At 34.7% G+C, this 21,210-nt stretch overlaps 2 protein-coding genes across 2 annotated transcripts in view; one reads left to right on the forward strand and one right to left on the reverse strand.

Annotated features, from left to right (window-relative positions):
• The first annotated feature begins 2,726 nt into the window (after positions 1 to 2,726).
• On the forward strand, positions 2,727 to 5,095 carry LOC121738691 (ADP,ATP carrier protein-like). The gene is made up of 4 exons (XM_042130909.1): positions 2,727 to 2,964; positions 3,602 to 3,863; positions 4,214 to 4,445; positions 4,764 to 5,095. The coding sequence occupies exons 1-4, from the start codon at positions 2,790 to 2,792 to the stop codon at positions 5,004 to 5,006; spliced, it is 912 nt and encodes a 303-aa protein (XP_041986843.1). The 5' UTR covers positions 2,727 to 2,789; the 3' UTR covers positions 5,007 to 5,095.
• Positions 5,096 to 5,577: 482 nt separating this feature from the next.
• LOC121738690 (dynein axonemal heavy chain 5) overlaps positions 5,578 to 21,210 on the reverse strand; it is a 46,302-nt gene continuing 30,669 nt past the window's right edge. Inside the window, exons 34-48 of the mRNA XM_042130908.1 lie at positions 20,970 to 21,088; positions 19,505 to 19,866; positions 17,242 to 18,228; positions 16,661 to 17,153; positions 15,896 to 16,538; positions 14,991 to 15,785; positions 14,616 to 14,864; positions 12,584 to 14,152; positions 10,004 to 10,172; positions 8,828 to 8,980; positions 7,755 to 8,730; positions 7,512 to 7,668; positions 7,177 to 7,329; positions 6,220 to 6,352; positions 5,578 to 5,841 (exon numbers count right to left, since the gene is read on the reverse strand). Of these exons, the coding sequence (XP_041986842.1) occupies positions 5,588 to 5,841; positions 6,220 to 6,352; positions 7,177 to 7,329; positions 7,512 to 7,668; positions 7,755 to 8,730; positions 8,828 to 8,980; positions 10,004 to 10,172; positions 12,584 to 14,152; positions 14,616 to 14,864; positions 14,991 to 15,785; positions 15,896 to 16,538; positions 16,661 to 17,153; positions 17,242 to 18,228; positions 19,505 to 19,866; positions 20,970 to 21,088 (7,212 nt within the window). The 3' untranslated portion in view covers positions 5,578 to 5,587. The remainder of the gene's footprint in view (positions 5,842 to 6,219; positions 6,353 to 7,176; positions 7,330 to 7,511; positions 7,669 to 7,754; positions 8,731 to 8,827; positions 8,981 to 10,003; positions 10,173 to 12,583; positions 14,153 to 14,615; positions 14,865 to 14,990; positions 15,786 to 15,895; positions 16,539 to 16,660; positions 17,154 to 17,241; positions 18,229 to 19,504; positions 19,867 to 20,969; positions 21,089 to 21,210) is intronic.

Below are 21,210 nucleotides of genomic sequence, written 5' to 3' on the forward strand. Positions count from 1 at the left end.
TCGCAACTTCAGAAGAGCTAGCAGGTGCGTTGCCGGCCTTTTAAGAGGGAATACGCTCTCTTCTTGAAGGTTTGCAGGTCGTACAGGTCCGGAGATACTGCTGGTGACAGTTACAGAGACTAAGGCGGTCGATGTAGGAATCTATAGTCCGTCAAGAAAGTCAAGAAATTAAAAAGTGGCAACATCCTAGTGTGTTATTTATTCCTTTTTACTAGTGACCGACCGAACTTTCGGTTTCGGTTTCGGCCAGTTTCGGCCAAAAAATCTAGTTTCGGCCTTAGTTTCGGTTTCGGCCAAAATATAGCCGTAACTTTCGGCCCCGCCGAAACTCATGCTTCCTTCGGTAAACTTCACAGTTAACTCGTGCTTGCTTGCCAGCGAGGCGGCCCCGGCTCAGTTCGGCACCATCTATTTAATCGTGTTTTGAGATTATGTTTTCCAGATTTGTCCCAAATCAAAAATTAGCACTTTGTTTTATTTTCATAAAATTATCTAAATTATATTATTGAATTTTATTTCTACAACAATGTTTCCCCAACAAACGATTAAATAAATGCTGTGATAAATTGAGTATATTGTGTATGAACTTCATTTACTTAAGAATTTTTTTGACTGTGAGATTATACGATATAATAGGGTATATCTTGCGAGATTTATCTACTAAATCATCTCCTCACTCTTTTCTTTTTACCACGCGTTTTAATTAAATATTTAAAATTAACTTTTAACTATGGACACGCAATCTCTTAGACCGTTCCTACCCTGCTAGAATCTTATCTAGCCCACTTCCCCGTAAGCTTCACTCTTGCGGCCCTCAGTATATTTTTCAGGTTTAGTGGCAAAACGCCTTCTAGAGCAAAAAAAACGTGACACCAACTGCAAGTTTGCTTAATAATTTCGTTTTGAACTTCGACCGCGGTTTTGTCCATGTTTCCCATAAAAATAATATACTGCAATTGATTGTGTTTTCAGTGGTACGTCGTTAATGTCTAAGGGATGATTTCACCAATCATACAACTTCATTTTATAAATCTTAGTTCTCATTAAACGCGTTTCTACGGGGATATAAATCTCGTTTTGTTTCAAATGGATGGATTTATCAACAAAAAAGCAAGAAACGATACATAAACTACCCAAACGCATCTATGAAAACTGTCATCTTGACATGTTTTATGATTTTTGATTCGCCATGACACTACACTGACAGGACTTTAACGGCTTTTATGATATTTATCCGTACAACATTGAACGTTCTGAAGATAAAACTCGGATTTGCTGTGTTATGTTGGTCAAATGCAATTTGGTGCTATAAACTTCGATCTATTTCTAGGTGAAATCGCACCTAAATAAAATGACTTGAAATAACTTCTGCTCTTGTTTTTTAGGGTAATCATTCGTTGTAATACATTAAGGGGAATATTACCAATCACACTTAAAACTTCGTTTTATTAAATTAAGTTCTCATTGAACAATAAACGCGTTTATATGGCGACGTAAATCTCGTTTTGTTTTAAATAGATTTTACATTCTTCTTTTAATCGCGATTAATAAATCTAAGTTTACATTACGTCACGCGATGATTTTTATATGTTTTTATCATCTTGGAGCCTTGTCACGTTATTTCTTTTTTAACAAAATAGCAAGAAACGATAAATAAGCTAAACAAATGCATCTGTGAAAACTATCATCTTAACAATTTTTTCGTCTAATTTTTTCGATCTGTCATGGCACTCCACTGACAGGACTTAAATGTGTTTTATGAAGTGAAAAACTCGAATATGGCGTTCAGAAGATAAAAGTCGGATTTTCTGTGAACGTGTTTAGTTTATGTTGGTGAAATGCAATTAAGTGTTTTAGTCAAATCAAATCATTAAAAACGTGTTTATACGTTTAGAACCGGTTTAGTGTGCGCTAAGCGCGTCCAATTTCTTTGGTAAAATCGCACCTACTTGGATTTTTTTTAATAATAATAATAATAATATCTATGGACGCTTCACACCACGTCAGTCTGGCCCCGTGGTAAATACCTGAAGGACTTGTGTTACAGGTACCAGACAACGGAAATATATTTAATATTTTTATTCTATACATATTATATTTAAGATTTTTATTATATGTTACACATATTTAATTCACATCCATGACACGACAAAACTTTTTGTTCCGTCGGCGGGATTCGAACCCCGGCTTGAGCTGCCAACGCGCTCACCCCTGAGCCACAGGGGTCGTCAATTGTATAAAAAGAAGGAATATAATACAAAAAAGTTTTTAGGAAACATATTCAAGTCTAAAAAAATAATATATATTTTAATAAATGTCGCAAAAAGTAAAAAAATTCAATGTGGTACTTTATGTATAATATAATATAAATTTAAATGTTTTGCCAAGTTTCGGTTTCGGTTTCGGCCGAAACTGAGAGTAAGGCCGAAAGTTCGGTTTCGGTTTCGGCTGAAAAATCAGTTTCGGTCGGACACTACTTTTTACTTAGATTGATTTGAAAGGGATGACACTACGATGTTGCCACTTTTTAATTTCTTCACTTTCTTGACCGAGTATACAATAGAACCATAGTAAAACCTACATGGTCACTTAACACTTTGAGTATTTTGAAAATAAAAAAAATCGTGACAGTCGTGTCAAAATATTGACGTATTTTAGGTCCATTTTTCAAAGTACAAGAAAATATTGTGTTATTTATGTGAAAATTTAATAAGAATTATTATAATTCTCACATTAATTTTATTTTTAAACACAATTCTGTCCGATTTGCAACTTGCACATCACACAATATGAGTAAGGTCGATAGAAAGGATTTTAACTGGACTGCCTTTCTGAAAGACTTCATGGCAGGAGGGATTTCTGCGGCCATTGCTAAAACTGCCATGGCGCCAATCGAAAGAGTTAAACTAATTTTACAAGTGCAGCATATATCAAAACAAATATCAGAAGATAAAAGGTACAAAGGTAAATGAATTGGATGATACTACCTAGTTGTATTTAAAACTTATTATTCACAAATCACAATAAACTTTTCCGATCCAACGAATTTTGCTATAAGCCACTTTAAAGCAGCGGCAACTCTAGACCAGTGTCGGTAGAAAATAAAACCTAATAGCCTAGGACCTAGGTCAAATGGCATTTTATGGCTTTCGGCAAAGATCGAAAGGCCTTAGAGATCGATCGACAGGAAACCGCTATTTATAGATTTTCGATCAAAAGGTGACACATCATGCTTATCTACTAGCATTGCAAATGCGAAAGTGTCTGCCTGTCTGTCGCGAAGAGGTAAAAACACGTCACGTCACGTCAACGTACCGTGCCTTGTTACCGCACCGTTCTACGTTGACGGTGGCGTGACGTAGAGAATATGTAGACAGGCCCTTAAGGCTGCGTTTCCACTGAAGCGGAGCGTAGCTTAGCGGTGTCCGAATTGACCAATCGTGCTATTCCAGCGGAATGACAGCGAAGATTTCGAGCATGGTGATTGGTCAATTTGGTACCGCTAAGCTTCGCTCCACTTCAGTGAAAACGCTGCCTCTAACTTAGCTTTGTCGTTAGTTAAAGCAAAAGATAATATTGCTGTAATGTTTATTTCTTTCAGGAATTATCGATGCATTCATTCGGATACCTAAAGAGCAAGGTGTGCTCTCTCTCTGGAGAGGAAATTTGACTAACGTCGTGCGTTACTTTCCAACGCAAGCTCTTAATTTTGCTTTTAAAGATGAATATAAGAAGATCTTTCTCGAAGGGGTCGATAAGAATACTCAGTTTTGGCGGTATTTTGCTGGGAACCTAGCTGCTGGCGGCGCGGCTGGCGCTACTTCCATGTGCTTTGTCTATCCCCTGGATTTTGCTCGAACCAGGTATGTTTTGAATTTGCTGGGTCTTATCGTACTGGCGGTTGGCGGGCGGAGCGGTTGCGCGGCGGATTCGCGATGCTCGCTAGATGTATGGGCGCTGCGTACTAATGACCATTATAGTACTAGTACACGTTTTGGATTTGTAATGCCAGTAGACAACATCTTTGTTTTCTATTATTATTAGCGCCTAATTGTATTTTAAATGATGCTTACTCAAATAGTCAGAAATTAATTTCACTAACAAGACTTAATCTGGCTGAAGTTCATTTAAATAAAAATAGTCATTTAAGTTACTACCACAATGTATGCAAATCTACAAGAGGTCGTTGTAAATCTAGATTTACAAATTTCAGATTGGCCGCTGACGTCGGCAAAGGTGAAAACAAACAATACAAAGGCCCTACAGACTGTTTAATAAAAACTTTTAAGAGCGACGGTCCGATAGGGTGGTACAGAGGCTTCGTGGTATCTGTTCAAGGCATAATCATATATCGTGCAACGTATTTTGGACTGTACGATACAGCGCGTGGCATGATGCCGGATCCGGAAAATACTTCGCTATTCATTTCATGGATCATCGCTCAGGTATGTTATATTTTCTATAGTTGATGCGCCGATTCCAGGCGATTGAGGTCATGGGCCCCCTGTGAAAAAACTTTGCATCTTTCATAGTTTTCTATACATACCTACCTACATCTAATAATTCATCTAAGCTCGCACTTAACTATACGTGTAACAAAACTAACTGATAATTCTTTATTAAAGTAAGTCACATCTGATTATCATCATCTACTTGGTATAAATGCATACAATAGGGTAAACAGTATTATATTTATTAATCATCAGTACAGCGTAAAAGTAGAACTCGTAACTCGTAACTGATTCATGATATTTGACATGCAGACTGTGACTACGATTGCTGGCATTACCTCGTATCCTCTGGACACGGTACGAAGACGAATGATGATGCAATCAGGCCTGCCGATGAATGAGCGTCAATACAAAAACACCGCACACTGCTGGGCAGTCATATTCCGTACCGAAGGACCGACAGCGTTTTTCAAAGGCGCCTTCTCGAATATACTCCGAGGGGCTGGGGCTGCTTTTGTTTTGGTACTATATGACGAAGTGAAAAAACTTCTATAGGATAACAGTTACTACGTAGTACGTACGTACGTAGTATAGGATAACAGTTACCAATTGCACTCTTTTGTAAGGTAGGTACATGTTTTATTAAGTAGTACTTAGCAATGGTTGTAATAAATACTTTTTTATTAATATTTTTTTTCCATTTTCTTTGGCGTTACATTCACTTTTCTAATATTATGCGCATGTGCTTAAAAATTTAGTATTTAACAAGATGAACTCCTTAATTTTTAAAACCATTTAGGACCATAGTTTAGGACAGACTTCTTACTGGGACATATTATACGCATCAATATTAAGTAAGTATAATAATTCTAGTATCACGCGAATCACAAGTACTACTGCGATACTGCGATTCGGCCTATTACACCATCAATATTATCACGGAACCATGATAATATTGATACGTGTAATATAGGCCACTGAAGTCCAAATAGTCAAAACCATTAGGCGACTCACAATTCACAAAGCATCATATTATTTAATATTATTTATAATATATTGTGACAGGCCTTGTGGTTTGGACTAAAGTAAATTGTTTTAGGAAAAAAAAAACGCCGAATTTGTAGTTTTAAGTAAATTTATTTTATATCACACAACAAAGCTACACCGCGTAAGGTCCAATGTCTTGGGTTGCTATCTGTTTCAAAATCAATGGATCCCACATATTTAGCGTCTGTTCGTTGAGGTTTTCTGTATATAGGACACTCATATAGCCGCGGATCCTTACCTGCGGTAGTGTTTATGGAGAAAATATAAATAACGGGCATTTGCTCGTATAACACTTTCGGTTTCGATTCAATAAGCTTTCCAGATTTCCTGTCCAGAGAAGCCCCTAAAATCATTTAAACCTGTTAATATCACTCTACGAGTAGCTGTAACGAGGTTTCGCCCGCTTATGTTTAGTATTAAACGGGAACATTTTTAACAATTAGCCTGACCTACAGACTAAATTGGTGCCGTACATTATCAAAACCCAGTAGTAGTTTTCAGTAACAGACGTACAATACAAACACTTGCCTTTATAGTGTTATGTGATTATTAGAGATCGAAAATTACTAAAAATTCAACTATCAGAGAAGTTGATTCCTAGGCAGATGGGGGATCTACGTAATTTGGTCGCGTTTTTTGTCATGATCCGACCAAATGAAGTTGGTCTGTCAACTGCCTAGGAATCAATTTTCTCGATGGTACAATAAATTCATTGAACTACCTTCTAGAAAAAGTCCATACACGTATACTCCCTCAGCTGGCCCGTCATGCAAATCTTCTCGGTTAAATTTAGTTATGTGATTTTGAAGTACCACAGAGTCTAAAGCCCAACCTTTATGACTACGAGTCACTTCCTGTAGTTAAAAAAAAATGAAATTGATTATACTTGGAATTGGTGTAATCATAAAAAAACGAACGTTGCATATTACAGTATCCAGTATCAAAGTATTTCTCTTCTTGTCTGGTAGTTAACCAACCCTTTAAGAGAAAGCATTTCTAAGGGCTATCAAAAGTAGTGATGAGCAAAGCAAAACCAAGACTCGACCAGTCTTGGTCTTGGTCTTGGTTTTGGTCTTGCTTGTGCAGTCTTGGTCTTGGTCTTGCTCAAATCTGTCTGGTCTTGGTCTTGCACACCTAGTCTTGGTCTTGGTTTTGCAAACATTTTTGAAAACTTTTTCTGACATCTATTGGCGAATAATATATCTATTATGTGAGCAACTAATTGTTTTAACCAACTCAGCATAGGCACAGCTAGGCTGGCCTTTTAGCGGAAATAAGTCCTTAAGAAAAATGAAAATGTGAAGGAAAAGTTTTGGCAAGGAAAAGTTGATCCACCCAATTAAAACCTCAAATAACTACACCATCACTAAAACAACACAAATAACTACACAATTTAAGTACTTATATTGATGTTTTAAATATTTTATCTCTTATAAATTATAGTCACTGTGAGTCACGGTGACTCACAGTGACTATAATTTATAAGAGATAAAATATTTAAAATACACACTGAAATTTTTTTCTTAGTCACAGTCTGTGACTAAGAAAAAAATTTCAGCAAGAATCTCGCATGGAGTTTTGCTCTTGCATAGTCGGTCTTGGTCTTGTTCTTGCACACCTAGTCTTGGTCTTGGTCTTGCTAGTAAACATGCTTTGTTAAGTTAATAGATAAGCCTACCTGTCGCATTGCCGTTAAAAATCCTTGTGGATTAAAAAATCCCGTCATCCAGAAAGCATTCGGTCGTCCATTTCGTAGCCAAATTCTATACTGAAGTTCACGTTCCAAGAGCTCTGTATACCAAAACCCTAATGTTGCTGATTCCCAGGACACCTATATTCCAAAACATATTATCATTCATCATTGAGTCATAAATCATAATTCATATTTATGTGTATGACAAAGATACAAAAGTAACGTGGTATATATATAATATTTTACTAAAAGTAACACCAATGTAAAACAACGGGTGTCACATAGTGTTTAATTTTTAGTAAAATAACTACAAATATTACCTTTGACCATTGTTGTGGAATCCGTGCGTCGTACATTGCGTCTAGTGACTCTCGCAGTCCCTGACTCATGACAATCGTCCCGTCTATTGCTAATTTCAGATCGCAAAGTGTTGTGTGAACAGTTTTTATTACACACTGTATTCTATCTATTTCTTGTCTGTAATAACAATAATAATAAGCAGAATAAATATCAATGTAATAATACAGCCAGACTCGTACCCATGCCAAGTGTTGGAAAGTTACCTCAAGAAAATGTTCATGGGAAGAAAAGAACCCATTTTTTGTAAGGCTTCTCTCACTTCAAATGAGACGTACTGCTTAGGCAGCTTTTCTAACATGTCTTCAGCGAGTCTGTATACAATGCTTTCTCTAGTTTCACCTCCTTGGCTTCCTCCTTCCTTTGGTTGTACACTAAGAATTGTGTCTAAAATATCCTTTGCACTGTTGATTTGATAAGTAATGTCAGCATTACCGTGCAAACCGAAAACCTCTGGGGTATCAGTAAGTGGAAGTTGATTAATGTAATCGACGTACCCTTGAAGATTTTTTGTCTGTGGTACTTTGTATCCTTTGTAAAATTCGAAACCCGGTCGTAATAGAACATCACAAAACCAGACATTAGTAAACGTAGTTAATAATCTTTTGTCAAAGTCATCAGTAACTCTTCCACCATATTGTACCTCCCCGAGCATATAACAAATTGTTGGCCATGAAATACCTTTTTTTGGATCTATTTCGTCAAGGTGATTTTGAATAAATTGAACGCTTGCAGCATAATCAGCTTGATTAAACTCATATGGTATATTCCAACCCAATGGACCAAATTTTCTCCTTTCTTGAACAATGGTATGTAAAAAGGCTACAGCATATAAAAGAGGTGGCCATTGCGACAGTGAAGAATAATCTAGCGTGTCTTGTGTTATATTTTGATATGTTCTTTTCATACTTGCCCTTATACCCTGTGGTGGCTCATTTGTAAACTTGATAGCCATTTGTAAAAGTCCAATTGGAAAATCTGTGTGAACTTCGGTAGTTAACCAAAGCCTAAATGATTCTTGTATGTGTTCAGTTTCAATCAGAGCGTCCATAGCTTCTACACAAAATGGTAATGACAAGTGAATATTTTGTAGTAAAACCCATCCTCCTTCATTCATTGCGTCAGATATCATTTTCCGAGCTACAACTTCTTGTCCCTGGCCCATTGATACTGCTTTCAGAACTAGAAAATAAATGTTAAAAATTACATTTTTATACTAGCACATATAAGAAATGACATAATATGTCTATGCCCTAATTTTCGTGCAAGTAATAATTACCAATCTCTTTCGACTTTGCAAGCGACGCGATTTGTGCGGACGGGTCCGACCCTATTGAAAGAATACATATCAGTGGTGTACGTGGTTCAGATTCGACCCATGTAGCTTCCAGATTCAGAATGCGACCCTCACCGTATTCGGGTCCAAGAGAATCTGCAAAAAATAGGATGATAAAATATATTACTTTAATCTTCTACATTACTAATTGTTGTTTATAGTTGCATTGTACACTTAACAAAGTGTAAATTTACTCCTAGGACAATGCTTTTGACAAATGATTTTTATACAATATTATGATCTGTTAGAGCTAGGTTTGATTTTTTCTAAATTTACTACCACCGGGCGCTGGCTCGTATCCCACCCTCAGGAACTTTTAGTATATTCATCTGGATACCTTTAGGAACAACTGTACCAACTTTCAAAACTACATAAATTATTCGGTCTGAATTCCTTAATTTTCCCAGGCTATAACAATATTATCCCAAAAATGATGACGATCTCTATGACGTTCAAGTTATTTTCGAAGAGAGGCATAGCTAGCAACTAATACTATACTATGTGACCACTCATAATTTTCATTTATTGAACAAACTCTGTTTTGATTCTGCATTTATGTATAATGGATTCTAAGAAACGGTAAAGAACTATCCAATAGTTCTTCGCCGGTTTTGCTTCGCCCGCGCTTGAAGATGTAGTACAAAACGAACGAAGCGCAATAAAATTTGCAAATAAAATATGTATTTCGCTCATAATAAGCTCATAATAAAGACGGTGCGATGTATTTTCTGTGTTTGGTAAAATTTTTTCTTAAACTAACACACTACAATTTTTTGATTACTAAATACTTTATACAAACGTACTTAATTGAATTTTATATTTTCTTAAAAAAAGGAGGTATTGAATTTTCAATAAGTACGGTACTTAAATTTTTCGTAATTCGTAGTACCAACTTTAGTATTACTTTGGTGTTCTAAAGATGTTCGAGCTTATTCAGATAGTAGCCAAGTAGCTCATCATTGCGAATGTTTAAAGTAAAAATGTTCTTTATTTTCATTTCCAAACGAGCGAAGAAATAGCTTTTACTTAAGAAGACTTTTTATTACGTGTAATACGATTGGTGTTTCATGACATACAATAAAACAGTTTTTGGTTAACAACAATAAAAGTTGCACTTACCGACAACGTATTTCCTAGCTTGAGATAGCGTTCGATCTGGACTCCAAGAACGTATTAAGAGAAGCTTTCGAAAGACATCAAGACTTTCATGATATCCGCTTGGTATGGTCTCTTCTTCTGGTTTAGATTTTTCATACCATATTCTCCATTCTTTTTCGTTTTCAGATATCTGTAGCGATTTTTAAATAATAACATGAGTAAATACCAAACGCCTCTCGAACCGGTGGTAGGCATCATGTAGACTTTCAGAGAACATTTGCAAAAAATTATTCTGAATAAAAAAATTGAGTTTTGAGTTTGCTTGTAGACTACTGTAATTCATATACACTGTGATAATATTATGGTTATATAAGTGTCAACAATAAGGCCTTTGTTATTTTTATAAACACTATTGTAGTAAAAAGTTCTTAATATCTTTACGATTATACAGGTTGTAACAATAGTAAGTGTTAGGGGGTGTATGGGTACCTTTTCTAGAGTTTGATGTGAAATTAGAAGCATTAAAAGAGTTTTTTTTTTACTTTTGTATGGGAAAATTCATGACTAAGGATGTTTGCCCATACAAATCACAAAAAAAATTTGCTCTTTCAGCGCTACTACTTTCACAATGAACTCTATATTATATAAATACGGAACACAAACACATTAGTTAAGCACAAATCAATTTAATTGATCATTATCATCACAACCATAATTACACCATGGGTCTTCACCACAGATTTTAGAAGTATAAGTAGTTGTAGTAGTATTAGTATTTTAGTAGTTAATTTTCCTGTTCTGAGGTCTTCACATTATGACCCAATTATTGGTACTTTTACTTCAAACGAATGAAATTTTAGTACAGAATTCGTTGAGATTTAGTCGAAGTTTGAAAAAGCCACTAATAAAGAATAATAATAATTATTATTTCATACTTTTTAGGTAATTTTAAGAATATTGTTTTTTCCTTGGAAGTCAGGTTAAATTTTTCGTTAAAAAATAATTATCGTAAATCCATTCCTACTAATATGAATGTTTGGCCCTAGGATTTATTTATCGTTAGTGCAAAATAAATTTTTACAGGAAAATGGAGCCTTTTGAAGGCTACTCAGGCAAATCAGTATCATTGTCTATTGGTATTCTTGGTATATTATGAGCTAATTCACCAGCTACATGGCCGGTCATAATCTTCGTTACTGTGCACCCCCGCCTTAGTAGCGCCCACTTCGAAACGGGCGTAAATCGCAATTTTTAATTTCCCCATAACTTCTAACCAAACGTCCAATTTTAATCATTCAAAGACATGATAATGAATTTTTTTTTTTGATAAGGATTATTGAGCATGAGTAAAATAAATGCGTTTAAATGTAGTCCAAAAAAAAATCAAGATTTTTCAATAAAAAAATGGTTCTTGTGCCTCTATCGACATAGATAAGTTATAGGTATAGTGTGTCGCTGACATTTTTGTAGATATTTATAAGATCTACATTTACTTAAAACATTGTATGGTTCTATCTTTTCTAGTTAGGCAGCGTACGCAAAATAAGTAACTGTTGTGGTTGATTTTTTTCAACTTGTGTCAGAAAAACCCAAAGATCTTACGGAACCCTATATTTTACACAATAATAAGTAGCCTATGTTACTCGTAAATAATGTAGCTTTCGAATGGTGAAAGAATTTTTAAAATCGATCCAGTAGTTTTTGAGCCTATTCATTACAATTAAACAAACAAACAAAGTTTACCTCTTTAATAATATTAGTATAGATAATTTATACTCAATTGACGTCTATCGACTTAAAGTTACTGCAAATACTATAACAGCCGCATTCACCCGAACGGAAACAGCGCGCGAGCGGCGTGGTGCTTTAGTAAAGTAGCGAGTAATTTAGTGCTTAAATGTGTGCGAACCACAAAAAAATTGTGTAGTTTCAGTGAATGATTTATGCCCGGTTTCTGAGGTTTTTTGACAGGAGTTTATCTTTTCACTGGCGTTGTTGATTGGTTCATTTTTTGACGCTAGCCAATCAAAACCAATAGTAAAAAAAACTCAGAAACTGGGCATTAGTCGAGATTTACCCTACCCAATTTACCCTATTTTATCGGGCGAGTAGCTCCCCCTCACCAGTGAACCATAACCGGTGAACTAGTAGGCATGGATATTGGATATGCATCCATGCCTACTGGTTCACACACAAAAAAACACCACTCACTTGTGTACTGTATACTAAACCGGGTGCGAATGATTTGTGTGTGCATTAGCAATAAAAAGCCACTAAATTACTCGCTATTTTACTAAATTACTAGCCCGAACTTTTAGTCCGAACTAAGCTTTAGTTTTGTCTGTAAATCGGCCTTATGGTATAATAATATACGCTGTTGGAGTTGAAGTCGTTACTTTAACGATTTTATTATAATATTCAAAATACTATGAAAAACTCGGCTTCAGAAAGTAAAAATTGATATATTAATATGTTAATAACTGATGTTTTTCCTAATTTGCTGCAATAACAACTTCCGGACTTCGTCATAATAAAATCTTTTGCCTGTTTTAGTCATAAAACTAATAAAGATAGGTATATTGAATTCACAGCATGTCTTACCTTATTAAGAACTTCTGAAAATGTTTTTAGCTTACTGATCTCTACTAAATTCAACCAAGTGATATCTAGAATCCATTTAAAAGGTTTTGGAGCAACAGCATTCAAATCTAATGAGGCTCCACCCTTAACAAATGCCATAAATTCGTCGTGAGATATTAAGGCCCTTTGGCAATCAATTTTCATTGCCAACATTAAAGTAAATAATGCTTTATGTCTTTCGTATAAACTTCGCAAAGTAAATGCCCAAACTTCATGAGTTAAATATTTTAATATTATGTTTATTCTTTCTTCAGTTACATTACTTTTAACTGATTTAGTAATGGAATTGTCAAAAATATTCAGAAATTGCTTTAGCGAATTTTGATACATAATATTAACATTACTCATCTCTACTATCAAAAAATATAAAATAGAACCCCTTGCAGCAACAGCTCTAAACTCTTCCCTAGCCTTGATAATCTTTTTCTCTGTTACTTCAGCTACTTTAAGTTTTTCGTTTACTTCTTCTGCTGTAGTTTTAGTTATTTGTAAAACTTGTATCAAGGCTTCATCGTCTACCAATGAGCCCTCAGAAGATGTTAAGCGACACAGCAAGTTACTTTCCAACTCTTTCATGCTTCTCTGATTTTTCATGACGGATTCAAACAATGCTACCCGTTCTTCTTCAAGGTCGGATTTTTCCATTAGTATTACTCTTCCCAACAACTGATCTTCTAGGCCCTGCATTGTGACTGTAAAGTCTATAATAGAAGTTTTGGCGCTTATTTCTGGAGAATATGCTGGGTTCGGAAGCTTTGTGGTAATGTATAGCATAAATCCGGGCATAACATCACATTCTTTGTCTCCAACTATAACCTTTTCAATAGAACCAGACTTAATGAAGTTTTTCTCCAATACATTATCAATCACGGGATCAAGTTCAACTCCTACATCTTCTATAAGAAGCGGTCTTCCAAGTGACAAGCTGTCTTCTAAGTGTGTCCTGAAATATTTGTGGTTTAGGGAAGTAATTTGAAGCTCGTTAGTACTCTCCTTATTTTTGATCCAATTTTTTCCTTGACTTTGTGGATCAACTAATAGTGGGTAGGAACTTGACTTGGTTACAATTAAAGCGTTTTGTACTGATAATTCGTCATTTGGAAGTCCTTGCAATGTCCATTCGGATATGGTTGCACTTTCAATTAACATGTTTGTTATGTTCAAATTATCTGTTACGGGTATAAGTTTATTTTTAAGGATTCCCATCCAAGTATTGAAAAGATTATATCTGAATTCCTGATTATATGGACCGCAATAAGATAAAAATCCAGTGGCTAAAACAACATCTCCTACTAATCTTCCAAGCTGTTCCTTGAAATCTTTACTTTGTTGTGTCCATCTAATTTTTTCACCGCCTAATCCATTTATAAGTTGAGTAGCAGCAGTCATTTTGCGCAAGCAAACATTTGCAGCATCTGTTAGTTGTTGTTTTTCTGAAACTGCTGTTTCATATTGTTCCTTGACTTTTCTAAGTGACATTTCTCTATCTTCAAGTTGTCTTTCTGCTGAAGCTAAGTCTTCCATTGCGACCTTAAATATGACATATTATGCAATTAATGTTTTATAAGAGCTCAAGAATATCAGTAATATATATTTTTTTTGTATCTAAAAGAATTAACAAGCTGATTGATAGAACTGGACGTAATTAATCGTCCAGGATGTACCAGAATATGATAGAAATTAGTGTTTAGAATGCATTGGTCAAAATGTTGACACGAGGGTGAAACTGTTTAATTAATTAGTCATTTATTTTAAGATTTGGCGGTATATTGAAAATTGTCTCTGTCACGTCATATTGAATTTAACTTTGTTACTTCCGATGTCAAATAAGTCAATAATAAGGTTACTTGTAATAGACTTGATAGGACTTTCACGATCAAGCCCCCTTTGTTAACATTAATAACTTAATTACTTTAATAACTTTTAGTTTGGCCCTCCTAATTGTCGCTTATTAACAATATGCTACCTATACATGTAAATATAATTAAAATACCTTAAGTCTAGCTTCTTGAAGCATCAATGATGCTTTGAGTGGAAGAACTTCCTTATTCACGCTATGAAAAAAAGCCATCGCTTTTGTCCATGAAAGCAAACCGGCAACGTCCCCACATACTCTTTTTGCTGTATCCATGTTATAGTCTTCCATTTCAAAGTAAGGAGTAAGATGTTCAACCATTTCGTTGTTTATAATATCTTTTGGATAGTTTTGTAATTGAAGTAAAAATGTTGTACTAGCCATCATCTAAAAATAAATTTACAATAGGTTTTAGGAGAATTTCACTAAAAGTAGATTAATAAAATGCGATTCTCTAAAAACTTAAAATATAATTTTAAGGTTGACATAAAGTCGTTGCAAGTATTTTATTACCTTGAGCGATTCAGCCCACGAAGGTTTTGGACAAGGTGCAGCTGTGTCCGATATAAGAGGATGTAATCTTCGTTGAAAAAGAATTAATACGCAATCCATTATTCTCATGATGAGGTGAGGTGGTCGACCTAATTTTCTAACAGTAGCAATATGTGCTGGCTTAATAGTATTTAATGCAGCCTCAGCCTCCTCCAGTGCTGGTTTCGCGGCTTCTAGTTTTATTTCAGCCTTTTCTTTTTCTTCTGCTATAAATGCTACTAATGCTTCTGCTTTTTCTTTCACAATTTGCACTTGATTTTTAACAATTTCGGCTTGCATTGCTCTTTCGGTTACCTCGGTTAGTACTCGGTCAGCTTTCTCGGAGGCTAAGGCTAGATCTTGCTCCATTATCGCTAAATCTTTTTTTAATACCTCCACAGATATTGAGGCTTCCCTAAGTTTTTCCAAACCTGTATCCATCCTCAAAGCACCATCTCCAAGTTCCTTTTGTTTCATTTGATATATAGTTTTGTATCCACCTATAAAACTTAGATATGACTTTGGAGTAACGTGCGATGAACGTCGAAATCTTTGAAAATATTCAGTAGAAACAGTTGAAACTACATCTTGAATCGTACCCAAAACCGTAACAAGTTCTTTTTTTACTTCCTTTGTGCACTCTATTTCAAATTCTGATAAAAAATGATCAGCAACTGAAACTAAAGCATCTTTAGGCCAAGGTTGAAACCAATCTATTGTACATCCTGATATGAGTGCAGGAAATCGTAAAGCTCTATATCTGAAAGCTTCACTCACCTAAAATGGTATAAAAATAATTAATAATATCATTAAACAAATTAAATATAAATATAATACTGCTTGTATAAATACATATACTTTATATAATATTAATGTAAACTGCTTACTGGTGAAAAACATAGCACAACATGTAAATTTTGACAAGTTCTATTCAAGAAATATTCCATAACTAGTTCATTTGTTAAAGTTCGTTTTTGATTTTCTCGTTTCATTATAGGCGTCAGTTCTGAAATTATTTCTTGTTGCTCGTCTTTAGTAAATAAATTTGATATTACACCCGAGGATAAAATGTTGTTTAAATATTCTAAGAATCCTTCTTCTTTGATGTCTAAATCAGTAAATATAAACGTCGTGCCTTTCCCTTGTACTCCACATGATCTATACAGTAATTTCAAATCTTCTAAGAAATTGCCAACATTGTAGGATCTTGTTAAAGCAATTTGAAATGAGCGATAGCCTGCGATGAATGTAGATAGTTTCGTAAGAGATTGCTTTCCGGATCCACCTACTCCGACGAGCATGACATTTCCTCGAGGATGTCGTATTACTCTTGAAATTTTCACTAGGTGAAGCATTGCATCAGGGAAAAACACTAAATCCATTCCAGAACCTCGAACCATTTCATTAAATTGAGAGAGAAACATATCCAGCCGCTCTCGTAATTCGTTATAGTCAAATACGGGTTCATAAACTTTTGGCAATTCCATGTCTGCATCTTCTCCTTCTTCACCGGTTGGTTCAGGAGCATCCCTGACACAAAAAAGTGGTTAGAACAATTCTTACTGTCAACACATTAGAACAATTCTTAATGTCAATTGCCGTAGAGAACTTCCATATTTTTATGCAGTAAAATATGTGTACTTAAATCTTACCTCATAAAATCTACAAACACTGGATCTTTTTCCATCATCTTTTTATATTCTGGCCCGAGCATTTCACCAGCTATATCAAATAACTCTTTGTGAAACCAATCTTTGTCCAGTTGATGAGTGAAGCGATCAGAGAAAACTCTTGAGCACTCATGTTTCCACAAAAGCATTAAACATTTTTCTGATTCAATTACTGTAGGTAAAGTTCCTACCATTCCTTGCCAGACTCTAGATAAATCGCGTAAAGAAAATACGTAGTGGAACTTTGCAGGTGTTGGCAACAATTTCAATCTAGTTCTGGACCAAAGTTCTCTTGTAAGTGGAATTATTTTTTTTATAAGTGTTCTAACTTCAATAGTAAATCCTCTTTTTGCGTTGTAGTGGCCTTCTCCTATTACTTTAAATATTTTATCAATTGAATCGTTATTTGGCAATGGACAGTTAAAGATTGAAAATTGTCGCTTCAGTCTTGCTGGGATGTCGTTCCGCCCTCCACCTTTTGGATTTGGATTTTTAATTAAAGACAAACTTTCAAGTTACCATACTTAAAATGTTACAAGCAATACTCTGAAAAAAAGGTTTACCTGGTTGACCCATTGCTCCTAAAAACTGAATGTCTATAATAGTAGTAAAATCTCCTGGTTTTTCTAAACTATAGAATCCACCCATGCTCATAGTCTGACGAACAATTTCGTTGGTAACTTGATCACCCCATTCATTAATTTGTGGCAAATTTATATCATCTATAAACACAAGCATTTTTCTTCCTCCGGGGGGTCCAAAAATCATGCCACTTCTTTTTTCGACGTAAGATTCTATGGTCTTTTGAAACTGATAAGGACTAGTAGCAGATGAAAAATTAAAAGAACGTCCCATAAATTGCTCAGCATTAGCATTTTTCATATACGTTTTCATCATTACCGTTTTAGCTGAACCTTGTTCACCCAACAATAATACCGCTTTATCTTGCTTGGCTATGCAATTAATTAAATAATTAATTCTAACATTATCCACGATTGGCACCAGAATATTTGAATAATCAGGTGTGGTTGTATCAGGATATTGATAGTTTGTTATTAAGTCGTCCCATAATTCCCATTTTCCAGGATTTTTTACATAAAAATCAAAAACTAAGCTCGGTTTATTGTTTGGATGTTTTGGAAGGCTAAGAGCTTCACTGAATGTAGTTTTGAGATATTCATCAAATCTTATTCTGTCTTGTGTTTCAAGGAGTGATCCAAATCCCCAAACCAAAGTAAATATGTAAATTTTGTGTAATTGTTCATGTGTGAAAAGTACTATTTCTTCTACCTTCTCTTTCTCTTCGTCATCGTCTATATCTCCATTTACAGACTTACTTGCATTGTGATCATCGGTGTCAATAATCTGAGGAGGTACCAATCCCTCGAGAAGATTGAGCATTTGTAAAATTATGTTGCTTTGAAGAACTCGCATACTAACTGTTAGGTTTTGTGTACACCATGTAAATATATTTGGGAAAGTCTTATGAAATAATTCGTTAAATACTTCTATTTCCCTCGCCGATCGCATTTTCAGCCATGCTCCGAGGACTGAAACATTTAAATAGAAATTGTTATAATAGTGAGTAGTGACAATCAAAAACGACTATTTCTTAAAAAGTGATTGTTTATTACTTGACAAGAAGGTATATTACGTTTGTGAAACAAAAATATAAAATACATATTTACTTAAGGTCAACTTGGGTAAGACCGGCATACTTTATTTGAAGTTGGCTTTGAGCTGCCCCTATTTCTTTTGTAATGACTCTAGAAAGACGGTGTTCACAGTAGATGGCAAAGTAATCTTTTATAAACCTAATACAGACGTTAGATGACCCCAAGTATTAATTGTGTAGCAAATATAGTTGATATTTCAAAGAAATACCTTGTAGACGGACTTTCCCAGTCTTTGGGGCAAGTCCGTCTAAAGCCGATTTTAGACATCGTATGTACACTAAACAGACTGAAAACCAGATAGTGAAATCTGTAAGTAGGAGGTATTGAAGAAGAAACTATGCTGTTATAATATTAAAGCCTCATTTAGTTTTTATTGAGTAAAAATATAATTGAGGCAAGTCGCGTGTTTGGGTTCAGGGCTATCAAACATTTTTTTGACATACGTAATCCGTAATAAATCAAGGTTATAAAAGAACATATTTACCTATAAAGTTATGAGCCCAAAATCATAATTTTCGGTAGTGGAGGTCAGGTTTCGAGGGCACTTGTGACTTGGCCACTTTATGGGCAATGCCATCTAGTAGGTTTGAAAAGGTTGACAATATCTGATTGGAATCAAGACCGGCATATGACGGCCTTTCCGTATGCAAGCTAGACGGACTTGTGGAATTGAACACCAGTAATAAGTAAAAGGGTCACTAAATTACTTAGGTAATCCAAGAAACTCCAAAAAACTCTTCATATTACCACTTTTTTATTTTTTTTGGCAGAGACTTACACTCCCAATACGAGTACAAAACGGGAAAAAAATTGTCGATCGTTTTTTTGTAACAGGTAGATAGTAGCGACATGCCTGTTTCTTAGGTCAAACTAACTCTGCAATACTGTTTTACCCACTGAGCTATTTGAAACTAGTCGTTTAAATACGGAAGTTATGGCCGCTAGATGGACTTACCCCCCAGACGGTCTTACCCAAGTTGACCTTATATGAATTAATCTAAAAAGGCCACTGTATATACAATGTGTCACAAAACTAAGTGGAAGTACTTTAGGGTGTATAATGTATAATATGTAACTATAATATAAGGAACAGATACAAACCCTAAAGAATTATCACTTAGTTTTGTTACACTCTATATTTAATACTTACCTGGTTCCCAGTTTAAACCAGAAGAGCTCATATACACCATACCATTACGCGACACAGTCGCTGGAGACGCATTATCAATATTTTCGGGTTCAAAAATAATTTTAGATGTGGGGGACATTGTTAGGCGATCACCATTGGCTAATGTAAGCGTCTTGTTATCATCCAAAACTGAGTTTAGATTTTCGATCCATATACTGTCTACAGGACCGTCTAATACCAACCATATGTGCTCTCCGGTTTTTATTTTAAGCGTCTTTCGCCACAAAGCTGAAAAAATTCCGTCAGTCCAATCGTTGGTTGCGACATCCAATCTTCCAAACATCTGTGCAGCTGTTATCGCTTTTGGATTCATTCTCATTTCCCTGAAAATTTTAATATTTCTTAGTGAATTTATAACATCAGTGTGCATATTTCATACCACCGAAATTAATGTTAGCAAGAACTGCTAAAAATATCCTAATATTTAATTCATATTTAACTAAAAATCTACAAAGAGGCCTTTAGACTTATTATTATGTAAATAACGAATAGTGCAAAGTAAAAAATAAGATATTATAGGTATGTGGGTATATGTAAATATCCTATGAAGATAAAAAGGCCTCATATTTTGATAGCTCAACTTATGAACTACGCTTACACAGGCAACATGTTTTAAATTTCGTGGAATTAAATATAGAAAAACCCAAGCTTAAGAAAAAAAAATGTGTATTTTTAATTAGTTAATTTTTGTTAAAAATCTAGCGCATTAAACTGGTTCTTTTTTATTTTAAAGTTTTTATCTTAAATACATTATTTATTTCAATGCTCTAAGTCAGATACTTTAGAAGTGATGAAGCCATGAAGCCAGAGTTATTTTTTTTTCAAAATTTGGAGGAAAAAAATGTTTGAAAGCCAATTTGTCACTAAAATATGACATAAATCATGAGTTCAAATTTTTTTTTCCCCAACTTTAAAGAAAAAATTCTCTGACTTCATACTAATCTGACCTTCATAAGAAAATCGTTACAACTTCTAACTATCTGACATAGAGCATTGAAGTAAATAATTTATTTAAGATGAAAATCTCCTCTATCTTTTTCTAAAAAAGAATTATTTTAATGTGCTAGATTTTTCACAAAAAGCCATTAATTAAAAAAATACACAATTTTTTTCTTAAACTTTGGTTTTTCTGTGTTTAATTCCACGAAATTTATTACATGCTGCCAGTGTAAGCGTAGTCCATAAGTTTAGCTATCAAATGAGACCATATTTATCTTCATAGGATATTTATATGAGAAGTACTGATCAGTTTAGTGTGAAAGCCCGAGAAAAACTAAAATGGCTGCCATTTTCCAACCGTGAGAGAGAGAAAAAATTTGAGAGCCAACTTGTCGATATAATATGCCATAGATCATGACATTAAAGGATCGGACACCGGTGTCGGGACACATTGTATATATATATATGTCTTTTGAAATAAACAAACCTGTGGGGATTTTCAGTTTCAGAAAGAGCATTCATTATTGTATGAATGCATGTAGTCTTCCCTGCCCCAGGAGGACCGAGAGTCATTATTCCATGTCGTACGCGTTGTGTTTCATATAACTATAAAAGCATTAAAAATATTATTGTATTATTTATTTTTAATATTTTTTGCATATTATATGAAAACTGCCAGTCATGCATGGGTTTTCAGCATAAGCAGGCAATATCGAATCACTTCCTAG

The sequence above is a fragment of the Aricia agestis genome, chromosome Z, assembly GCF_905147365.1.
Source record: "Aricia agestis chromosome Z, ilAriAges1.1, whole genome shotgun sequence".
Lineage (NCBI taxonomy): Eukaryota > Metazoa > Arthropoda > Insecta > Lepidoptera > Lycaenidae > Aricia > Aricia agestis.